Raw genomic sequence first — 11,781 nt, forward strand, 5'->3', positions numbered from 1 at the left:
GTGGGGGTGGGGGAGGCAGGTGCTGTGGGGCCTTGCAGGGCCACATGAGGACAATCCAGGGCGTCCAGCCCAAGGCACAGAAAGGAAACACACATCCAAATTTGAGTTTCCTTCATCTTCCCTCTTGAATCTGCTCCTCCTGCCATAATTTCCACCTTGGTCAATGGCACTTCTATTCGGCCCCTCGGCCCACCACTGCTGCGGCTGGTTACCTAAACTCAAACCCTAGAAACCCCCAACCTCTCCTTTTCCCTCCACTACCAAGTCAGACGGTTCTCCTTCTCCCTTATTCTTCAAATCTATCCACCTTTCCCTCTGCCCCCTCAGTCCCATAGGACAAGCCCTTTCTTCTCTGGTCCTGCTGTGGGGGCCAAAAAGGGAGCCCCAACTTGAGCCATCTGCATGTAGGCCAGGGTGGGGTGGGGAGAAGGAAGTGCCAGGCAGACTTGGGCAAGACCCCTCACCCAGGCCCCTCTCCCAAAATAACAAGAGCAAACACATAGCCCTGACATCATGCTGGCCACTGTTTTAAAACATCTATTAAACGTACCGCAGTGCTAGGAGGTGGGTGTTGTTACCATCCTCATTTAACAGGTAAGGAAAATTGAGGCACTGAGAAGTAGCTTGCCCAAGGTCACACAGCTAGCAAGTAGCTGATCTGGGGTATGAACCCAGGCGATCCTGCTCCCTAGCCCGTGCTCAGCTAATGAGGGTCTGCTCTGCCCATGTCCCGTCTAAGGAGGCACCCACCACCTGGCACCAGCTGATTGTTACTGCATAGGAAGGCAAGCCCAGAACGGCCTGGTTCTTCCAAGAAGAACCAGAATCCTAGAATTTGTATGTGAAGTATCCCAACTTTCTGAAATGATGACTCACATTTGTTTAAAACTATACAGACTAAATAAAATACATCTGTGAGCCAGATTTGGCCCATGAGCCACCAGTTTGCAACCTTCTGAGATACAGAATTTCTCTGCTTTGCATAAGCCATGGGAAAGTGGAGGGAGGGTATTTTTAACTGGGGTTGTCATTGTTCCTCTGGCTTCTCACTGCTGTTCTTTTCATTTCTTAAGTTCATGATCCCAGAAACCCTGACTTCTATAATCTGCGGCGGGGGGAATCCCCAAATTCCTCTATTGTACCAACTTAGAATTTTTCCTTATGCTCAGATCCGCCTGCTCCGGGTTCTGAGCTGACTCACCCGCAGGAAGGGCTGGGCAAGTATCAGAAGCAGAAGAGACCCAATTTACCCCCAGTTCCTTTCTCCAGTTTTTAGAACTCGAGGGCAGAAGCTGAGGGGCTCAGAGCCACCCCCCCCACACACACACCTGCTCTACTTCTCAGACCAGGAACCATGTCCCTAGGTTGCTGAGCAGGGATGTGCCCCAAAGTTCCTTGGCTAACACCTTCCTCTCTCCCGTGCCCAGAAGTTTGGGCGCAGAGCAGCAAACTTGGGGAGATATCATAAAGCCATCAGACGGGATGCTGCCAAGCACGGTTTCACCTCAAGGCCTGCTACCCTTCCTGGGTATGCTCTTTCCCCAGGTTTTTCCGTGGCTAGTTCCCAAATGTCCTCTCTCCAGAGGGGCTTTCTCTCCACCGAAATTAGCACCCCTCCCAGTTTTACCTTCACACAATCTCATCATCACCGCTTTATCTTCATAACCCTCTGTGAAATGATACTGTCTTCCCCTCTAGCGTATCAGCCCTCTGCACCCCTTGGTTCCAGAATTCTCCCTGACCGGCGCGGTCCCACTTAGCAAAACGCTTGCACTCAGCGCCTCCCGGGCTTGGGCCTGGCTCCGAAGCAAGAACGCGGACGCCTCCCGCAGTGCTGCGGCCCTGAGCTCCCCCTGCAGGCCGAGGGGCGTCACTGCCCCAGCACGGCGCAAACATCAAGACCTCTCACAGGACCCCGGTCCGCTTTATTCCGGAGGGCGGGAGCAGGGAGGGGCCCAACCGTGGGGGGCGTGGTCAGCGCCTGGGTGTACCGGCTGGCGGGCGGGGCCTAGAGAGAGTGGCCAGTAAGGAAGGCTTGCAGTTCAGGGTCCGTGGGGTGGGCGTGTTCCAGGACTGAGGGCGTGGCCCACCGCACGCCTGCGGGTGGGCGGGGCCACGCGGTGGGGCCATGGTGGGGCCACGGTGGGGCCACGGTGGGGCCACGGTGGGGCCACGGTGGGGCCACGGTGGGGCCGCTGGGCCTTCAGGGCCTACATGCCCGGTAGGGTCCGGGTGTTCTCCAAGTCGGTGAGGTTGCCCCGCAGGTCCTGCTCCTCCTCGAAAGCCTTGAACAGTGAGTTGAAGTTGCCGGCTCCAAAACCCTGGAGCGGGAGAGAGAAGAAGGTGAGCTGCGGGTCTAGAGAAAGCCCACCGTGCTACCCTGCCTGGCTTCGGGGGCTTGTCGGGAATAGCTCGTACCTGGTGATTGTGGCGCTGGATGACTTCCAGGAAGAGCGTGGGCCGATCCTGCATGGGCTTGGTGAAGATCTGCAAGAGGTAGCCTTTCTCGTCGTAGTCTACCAGGATTTTCAGCTCCTAGGTAGGAGACAGGAGGCTGGGTTAGAGGGGCGGCTGGCCCACACTCCAGTCGGGCACGGTGGAGTCTTTAGAAAGCCCGTCAGAGCTCCTGCACCCGAAAGTCAAGAAAAGATCCCATTCTCCCGCAGTTCCAGACGCCTCCAAATAGATCCCTAAATTCTCCTGTTACCACCTGCCCGCCACAGTCCGTGTGTAAGCCACCGTCAAGGCTGTCCTGGATCACCCACCCCAGTGGTCTCTGCACAGGTCCCACTGCTTCCCTCTTGCCTCTTTACAGTCTATCCTCCCCACAGACACCCCAAGGGATCTTTTAAAAATCAGATCATGTCGTTCCCCTGTTTACAGTCCTCCAGTGGAAATCAGAACCCTCCTATGTTACTGGTGGAATGTAAAATGCTTGCAGCCCGGGGAGAAAACTGGCGATTCCTCAAAAGGTTAAACATAGGGTTACCTCTAACCTGGCAGTTCCACTCCTAGGTATAATCCCAAGAGAATTAAAAACACAGGTCCACACAAAAACTTGTATACGAATGATTACAGCAGCATTACTCACAGTAATAGCCAAAAAGCGGAAACAACCCAATGTCCATCAACTGATGAATAGATAAGAAAAATGTGATATACCCACACAATGGGCTGTGATTCAGCCACAAAGAGGAAGGAAGTGCGGACACCTGCTACAACCTGGATGCACCTTGCAAACATGATGCTCCGTGAGAGAAGCCAGACACAAAAGATCCCATAGTGCATGATTCCGTCTTTATGACAAGTTCAGAATAGGCAAATCTATAGAAACAGAAGACAGATGAATGCTTGCCTAGGACTGCAGGGAGCGGGGCGGGGGGTGGGTAATGGAGGGACTGGGAGGTGATGAAGGGTGTGAAGTTTCAGGTGATGAAAATGTTCTAAAATTGATTTTGATGATAGCTGCACAACATAATGAATAGCTAAAAACCACTGCATGGTGCACTTTATTTTTTAAAGTTTTTATTTTTTAAAATATTTTATTTATTTATTTGAGAGAGAGAATGAGATAGAGAGAGAGCATGAGGGGGGGAGGGTCAGAGGGAGAAGCAGACTCCCCGCCGAGCAGGGAGCCTGACGCGGGACTCGATCCTAGGACTCCAGGACCATGACCTGAGCCGAAGGCAGTCGCTTAACCAACTGAGCCACCCAGGCACCCCATATTTTTTAAAGTTTTTTAAAAAGATTTTAATTATTTGAGAGAGAGAGAGAAGGAGTGGGGGGAGGGGCAGAGGGAGAGGGAGAAGTAGACTCCTTGCTGAGCAGAGAGCCCCACTGAGCAGCTGAGCTGGGAGCCCGACCTGGGGCTTGATCCCATCCCGGGACCCCAGGATCATGCCCAGAGCCGAAGGCAGACGTTCAACTGACTGAACCACCCAGGTGCCCTGAATTTAAAAGAGTGCTTTAGGGGCGCGTTGGTGGCTCAGTAGTTAAGCGTCTGCCTTCGGCTCAGGTCATGATCCCGGGGTCTTGGGATCGAGTCCCACATCGGGCTCCCTGCTCAGTGGGAAGCCTGCTTCTCCCTCTCCCACTCCCCCTACTTGTGTTCCCTCTCTCGCTGTGTGTGTGTGTCTCTCTCTCTCTCTGCCAAAAAAAAAAAACTTTAGAAGAGTGCCTTATATGTTATGTGACTTTTATATCAATAAAGCTGTTAAAAACAAAAACAAAACACCACCAAACCAAAACAAAATCCTCCAGTGGTGTCTGGCCACAGAAGAACAAAATCCAAACTCCTAAAGAGGCTATAAGAGGAATCAGCCCCTGCCTACCTCAGTGACCTAGGCCAGTCCTCAAATACTTCCTTTCATCCATTCTTGCCTTCTTTCTGTTCCTCAGACACTTGGAGCTTGCTCCTGACTCACCAGGACTGTCTTTCCCCTAGCTTCACACAGCCATCTCCCCCTGATTGTTTAGAGTTCACTGAAAAGTCAACTCCTCAGAGAGGCCCTCCCAGATCACCTCTGGTGAAGTAGCCCCAGGTCACTCTCCGACGTAGCCTGTTTTAACTTTCTGCACGGCATCAACTCTCCGATGGTGTTTGTGTTATTATTTATTTAGTTGCCTGTCATCTACCTCCCCACCAGACTGCAAGTCCCATGATCGTGGGGACCTGGTCTGGTTTTCCTTCGGTGTCCCAATGCCTAATTCAGGGTAGGCGCATGGACAGTGTTTGTGAGGCGAGATGGAACTCAGGGCTCATTGTCCCCAGCTCAAACTCAAGGATCCTGCACTAGCCTCACCTCCAGGGTATCAATACTCTCCTTCACTCGGATCTTGGCCGACTTGAGCTTCTCCCGAAGTTGTTTGTAGTACGTTGGTGGAACAGCCAAGAACTCCATGCCTCTCTCTCTCAAGTGGCGAATCTGTCTCAAGGAAGGGTCAAGGTCAGTCTCCTCCTCTCTCCACGCTCAACACCACTAGCCAGGAGGAGGCAGAGTCCCTATCCTAGTTTCCCCTGCCTGCTAGTCCCCTTGTGGGCCCGGTTAGAAGAACAGCCATGGCTCACGTTTACCGAATTCTCATCATGTGCCTGCCTCCCAAGCACTTTCCGTGTATTGCCTCATTATGTCCATGCAGTCACTTTTTGAGGTATCTGGACAATTATTATCCCCATTTCATAGTTGGGGAAACTGAGGCATCAAGAGATTAAATATCTATTCTCAACATTGTAGCCAGAGTGATTTTATTTAAAAACACAGGTCAAATCACGCCACTCCTCTGCTTACCCCACAGTGGTGTCTTGTCTCAGAGTCACATTCAAAGCCCTTACCATCTGTCCTCACTCCCACCTTCTGACCTCACCTCCTACCCCCTCGTCCTTGCTCATTCTGTTCCAGCCACACTGATCTCCTTGCTGTGCCTCCAGCCTTCCTCTGCCCTGCCTGTCGCTTCTACTCTCAGGGCACGTTTCCCAGTTGTCTACATGCTTCCCTCCTTCCAACTCTGTGTTCTCAGATGTCTCCTTCTCAATGTGGCCTTTCGTGACCGCCCTGTTTAAACGTGCAGTGTCCTTCACCCTCCCTCTCCCATTGCCCTGCTTGGTTTTCCTCCAGAGCACTCACACCATCTAGCACATGTATATTCCTTGTTTTGTTTTCTGCCTTCACTAAAGCAGAGACTATTGTTTTGTCTGCTCATGTATCCCAAGTACCTAAAAGGGTGCCCGATACACATAGTAGGTGCCCAGTACACATCTACTGAGTGGGTGAATGAATGGGTGAAATTGCCAAGGTCATGCAGTGAATTCTTGGTTAGGCCAGGACGGAAAGGGACAGTCAGGCTCGTGTCCACTTTGATATACTGCTGCCTTAGGAATAGGCCGGTTCCACAGAGTCTGCGCATTTAACTTGGCTCAAAGGACCTAGTCAATCTTGTAGCCTAAAATCCTCATTTTCAAGGTGAGGCAGCTGAAGCCCAGAGAGGGGGCTGAATCCCCCAGGGGACACACAGCAAGTCACTTGCAGAACTAGGACTAGAATCCAGGCTTCCTCTTTTACTCTGGCACCTGCTACTTTTAAAGCCAGCAGGGAAAGGGAACTCTCTGGGGTGGGAATGTGCCTGCACTTGAGTGGCAGGAACCAGTAAGAGAGCCTAGTCAGCCATCTGGGCTGGCCAAGGCGGCCGAGGATTGCCACTACCCGCCCCCCACTCCCTCCTCCATTTTGGCTCTGGAGCTAGATGAAAGGTGAATTAGGACCAGGAATGAGCTTCTCACCGCTGTGATGATGTCTTGGGTCTTGAGAGCAATGTGCTGGACCCCAGCGCCCCCGTTATAGTCCACATATTCCTGGGGGAGGGAAACAAGGCAAACACGGTCATTGGCTCCTGTCACCCATATTCCTGCCTCCTCAGGAGGCTTCAAAGCTCTTCCCTGCTTTCTTCTTCCCCAGCCAGGCCCCCGGAGTCCAGGGAAGGCCCCACCTGGATCTGAGATTTCTTCTTCCCTGGTGCTGGCTCATTAATGGGCATCTTGATGGACTCCTCAAAATTGGCCACCACGATGGAGCGCAGAGAGCTGTATTCTGTGTGCACCTGTGTGTCATCCACAGACCAGAACCGGTGAAACTGCAGATTCTTCAGGTACCTGTGGGGTGGCCATAAGGACACGTTGGCTCTGTGTGCCTGCCAGGGACTGGCTCCTTGCCCCTACTTCCACCTTCCAGAATTTGTCCCCTGAGCAGCCTCCAGAAAGGAACCACCATTCATCTCATACCCACTGAACGCCTGTACCTTGATTCTGACCATTTTCCTTCGGGTGGACGTGAAGTGTCTTGTAACAAGATCTGTGTGGTATGGCAAGGGTCCGACCGAGAGAAGTGCCCTTTCAGAAGGGCACTTCTCATTTGCGCAAGGGTGCTGTTTGGGGAAGCGACAGACTTCCTCCAGGTCTCCCTGGACTGTGACGCCCTCTGTGCCAACCTTCCCCAAGGGTCCTCAGAGGAGGACCCGTGGGTCCCTTTGAGCCTTAAAGGCTCTGATCCTCAGGGAACAGATGACTCAGGGGCATCAAGCTAAGCTCCCTCGCCCTTGTGCTCCATTTCTCAGTCCAGTGTCTCGAGAAAAGAACTGGGGAGCGGACCTGTCTCCTTTGCAGTGAGGGGTTGGGCCAGGGACTCACCACTCGGAGGCAGACACCATCTCCTGATCAGGCTGGTTTCCCACAATGTGGTCGATCATCTCGAGACTGCAGCTAGGCCTTTCGGGGGAGGAAGCCATCAGGAGGTGAGGAGAGGGCTACTTCCTAAATCTCCCCCTCCCCACAGTAGCCACTCACTGTGACATAGCATGTTCTAGAGCCACCTTACTGGTGTTGACTTTCACGCTATTACTAGTCCCATTTTACAGATGGGGAACTGAGGCAGAGAGGAATAAAATAAATACGGAGATTAAATAGCTAGAAAATGACACAGCCATAGGGCGCCTGTGGGGCTCAGTCAGTTAAGCGTCTGCCTTCGGCTCAGGTCATGATCTCAGGGTCCTGGGATTGGGCCCCGCATTGGGTTCCCTGCTCAGTGGGGAGTCTGCTTCTCCCTCTCCCTCTGCCCCTCCCTCTGGCTCATGCTCTCTCTCTCTCTCTCAAATAAATAAAATCTTTAAAAAAAAATGACAGAGCCGGGGTTTGAGCCCACGCAGTTGGTTCCAGAGCCTAGGTGCTTAACCTCTGTGTTGCCTCTTCAAGCCACCCCTTAGTGACCCTCAGGAGTCCCCCAGCAGCCTCCCAGATGCTCTGCCCCTCAGAGAAGCCCAGTCTGCATGGAGGATCAGGGCATTGCTTTCCACCACCCTCAGGACTTTCTATACCCCCCCAAGCCCGAGGGGCACTCACAGCTTGGAAAGTAGGGGGTCCACAGATGCTGGGGTCTCGAATCCAGGCAAGAACCGGCCGCTATAGTTCATCTTTTCCACCAGGGTGTGTGTGGTGTCCCCATACTATGGGTAGAAAACAACCAGGCTTGGCCCCTGTGGTCCCATCCCCGCCAAGACTGGGCCACATCTCCCGGTGCCCACACGGTTCCACCCCGGGTCTGACCCTAACTCTGTCTGTGATCTTGGGCAAGTCACTTCCCCTCTCTGAAATGAATTGCAGTCTGTCATTTGTTTGGGACTTTCTTTGACTGTCTGCCTGCCCCATGGGACCAGAATCTCTGTGAGGGCAGGGACACTATTTTGCTCATCATGGGATCCTCAGCATCTAGGACAGTGCCTGGCTCATTGTAGGTGCTCAGTACAAATGTATTGACTAAGTGAGAATGATGAGGGCACTGGCTCAAATTATATCAAAGGGTTCTGGGGCGCCTGGCTGGCTCCACCGGTGGAGTGTGAGACTCTTAATCTCGGCATTGTGAGTTCAAGCCCCACGTTGGGTGTAGACATTACTTAAAATAAAATCTTATGGGGGCGCTTGGGTGGCTCAGTTGGTTAAGGAACTGGCTCTTGATTTCGGTTCAGGTCATGATCTCAGGGTCGTGGGATCAAGCCCCGTGTTGGGCTCCCTGCTCAGCACAGAGTCTGCTTGAGATTCTCTCTCTGCCTCTCCCCACTCTCAATAAATAAATAAATAAAATCTTTAAAAAATAAAACAAGATCTTATTTATTTATTTTTAAAGATTTTGTTTATTTACTTGACAGAGAGAGACACAGAGAGAGAGGGAACACAAGCAGGGGGAGTGGGGGAGGGAGAAGCAGGCTCCCCGTGGAGCAGGGAGCCCGATGGGGCTCGATCCCAGGACCCTGGGATCATGACCTGAGCCAAAGGCAGATGCTTAACGACTGAGCCACCGAGGCGCCCCAAGATCTTTTTTAAAAAAAGGTTTTTTGTTTTTTTTTTTCAATCATGTTAACAATCTTTAAATTGTATTTAACCTTGAGGAGGTGGGACCTGTGGTCATCTCTGTATGACAGTAACACAGACTTGGGAATCTTTGCTGCATGTCTGTGATATACCAGGTACCGTTGTTCTAAACGCTGTGCAGGAATGATCTCACTTGAGCCTTGCAATGACCCTGGATGGGGTTATAGTTGAAGAAACGGTTAAGTAGCATTCTCAGGCCACACAGATGGTCCAGCTGCAGTCCTTGCTCATTTAAACAGAGTCCCAGAGAGGTGGAGTGCTTTGCCCAAAGTCTTCCCCAGACCCCACTCGCCCCCTTCTTCAAAGCCCTTGTCCTCAGTTTACACCCCTGTGTTGTCATTGCCACCTGCCCCCACACTCTCCCCGTCCACAGGGTAGGAAGGGAAGCATCAGGGGGGGACTGGTAGCTCCCATCAGCCTCTGCACACTGGCCAAGCATTACAGGCAGTGAGACTTAGAGGAGAATATCTGCTTCAAGGCACCAGGGTGGGATGGCATGAGGGAGTGGGGGTGGGGATGGGGGTGGGGATCCTGGCATCTCAGGGGAGCTGACAGCAGGAGGGGTAGGGGCACCGAAGCGAACTCACCGTCTGCAACACGGCCAATTTCACCTTCCCAAACTTATCTTGCTCTATCCAGGGCTCCCGCACGATTTTGGCGCCCTGTTCCCGGGCTTTCTGCAGAGAAGATGGGTCAGGGAGGCAGTAAGTGCTGGACCCTCCCGGAGCCCTGGCTGGCTGCCCCGTGGTCCTGCCTCGTCCTGCCACAGGCTCATCCTGCTTTCCCAGACCCAGGCAGGAATGACAGCCAGCTTCAGCTGTTGCCCCTGACACCCGTGCCTTGTGCCTGTTTGGCAAATAGGGAAACTGAGGCCCAGGCCCAGAGTTGGAGCTATGAGAGACAAACCAGGGGGGCGTGGGGGTGTGTCCCACCTCTGCTAACTCACTCTGGCCCTTCCCCCTCTCCAGTCCTCAACTTCCCCATCTGTAAACCAGGCGGTGGGATAGAAGAACCCCTCCCATTGACTGAGAACCTGCTGTGTGTCAGACCCTCTGCGGGGTGCCTTCCATGCATGGCTCATGCCTTTATGTAGCGAAACCTTACTGCATGGCTATGCTTATCACATGTCAGGCATTGGTGATGGTATTTACCAAACTCCATCTTCCTCACAGCAACATTACAGGAAAGGTACTGTTCTTGTCTCCGTTCTATAGGTGATGAGATCTATAGGCACAGAGAAGTTAAGTCACTTGCCCAAAGTCTCACAGATAATAAGATTCAGACCTGGGCAGTGGGCCTCTGGCTTCTATGCTCTGAACCTCTAAGCTGCTTCTTGAATATGGTGTTTGGTTCAGAGTCGTGCTCAAGAAGTGGTAATTATGGTCTCAGGTCCTCTGTGTCCACCCAGTGAGGTAGGTGCTGTGGTTGTCCGTTTTACAGATGTGGAAACTGAGGCTCAGTGAGAGGACATGCAGCTAGCAAGGGCCAGGGCATCCCTGGAACTCGGGTGTGCATCACACCAGTGTCTGGGCTTGTCACTCCAACATGGCGGGTCCTCCAGCCCTGACCCGCAGGGCTCCCCGTGGCAGGCAGAGGGCAGCCCAGGTGCGGGCTCACCTGAACGATGTAGTCACAGTCCTCCACCTCAAAAGCGATGTCTTTCACTCCGTCACCGTGTTTTACCAGGTGGTCGCCCATCTCTGTGGCCGGTAGGGGAGGTCATGGTGCTGGAGTCATGGCTCCCTCACCTCTCTGTCAGCCTCTGGGCTCCATCTTCTTCTAGGCTGGGGAACCCTTGCTGAACCAGACCCACTCCCTAGTCCCTGAGCCCAACCACAACCCACAATAGCATGTCTTCACTTCCTGGCACCCTGAACCCCCTGGGCTTCCTCACCTTTGTTCCAGGGGTTGAGGGCGGAGGAGAAGACAAACACAATCTAAGGCAGAGAGGAGAAAGGAGGTGTAGCTGGTGGCTCAGGCCAGCATGTGGAGGTGCACCCCCATCCCCTCCTCCCCACCCACCTGTGAGACACCCCAGTGGGGCATTCAGATCAGATCGCCCCTCCCAGCCCGGAAGGACTCCTTGACCCTGGGTTCCAGCCCCTTCTCTGCCTCAGCTTCCCCTCTGAGATGAGCTGTTGTTCAGGCCCCCCCATGGGAGAGAGCCCCAGGATTCCCAGGGATCAGGGCACTAGTCAGACTTTCAGCTTTGATGTCTAAGGCCTCTGTCAACTTCTCCCAAACATCTGTGAGGCCAGAGTGGGGCCAGGCCGAGAAGGAGATGAGACTAAGGTCTCTGTGGTCTGTTGTACGAAGGTGCCAAAGGAGGTGCTGGTGGGGGCTCTCAGTTCATGCTCCCTTATCCTCACCAGACATCCTGGGAGAGAACCAGGTGGGCCTGGGGAAAGGGCCTCCTGGTCTACTTCACCCACAAGCACCAGAGCCCTTAGGAGGCTCAGAGACCAGCAGGGACAGAGAGGCTGGCCTGGGTGAGTGGGGTCCTGGGGTGGGGACTTACCTTGCCTTGCTTGATCACATGGCTGACTACCTCCCGGGAACCCGTCTCCAGGCCTTTGTAGGCTAGTGGTTCAAAGCCCATCTTGTTGCAATAGAATGACGCAGCCTGAATCAGAGAGTTGCCACCGGGTTCCCGAGGGCCAGCCTGGGGGACCCCCCCCCCCCCGGTTGAAGCCTCCAGTCCCCATTGGCCTAGCTGCCCTGTTGCCCCAGGGACAGAGTCCGTCCTGGGAAGAAAGGCGGCTCCCTGGCCCATTCTGACACCAGATAGGTTTCCTGCTGGGGTCCGAGGCCCTGATTGTGTAATTAGGATCTAAAGAGTGTCTGTATTTCTGGGATGGTCCCAACGC

The 11,781-nt window shown here is 53.5% G+C and overlaps 1 protein-coding gene across 1 annotated transcript; it reads right to left on the reverse strand.

The window, feature by feature from the left end:
- Nucleotides 1-2,210: 2,210 nt before the first annotated feature.
- HPD (4-hydroxyphenylpyruvate dioxygenase) lies at nt 2,211-11,528 on the reverse strand. The gene is made up of 11 exons (XM_021698634.1): nt 11,433-11,528; nt 10,809-10,851; nt 10,532-10,614; nt 9,502-9,591; nt 7,889-7,992; nt 7,181-7,258; nt 6,484-6,646; nt 6,278-6,349; nt 4,803-4,925; nt 2,419-2,535; nt 2,211-2,321 (listed from the first exon to the last, which is right to left on the reverse strand). The coding sequence occupies exons 1-11, from the start codon at nt 11,511-11,513 to the stop codon at nt 2,211-2,213; spliced, it is 1,065 nt and encodes a 354-aa protein (XP_021554309.1). The 5' UTR covers nt 11,514-11,528.
- Between the last annotated feature and the right edge of the window lie 253 nt (nt 11,529-11,781).

The sequence above is a fragment of the Neomonachus schauinslandi genome, chromosome 14 (genome assembly GCF_002201575.2).
Source record: "Neomonachus schauinslandi chromosome 14, ASM220157v2, whole genome shotgun sequence".
In the NCBI taxonomy this organism is placed as follows: domain Eukaryota; kingdom Metazoa; phylum Chordata; class Mammalia; order Carnivora; family Phocidae; genus Neomonachus; species Neomonachus schauinslandi.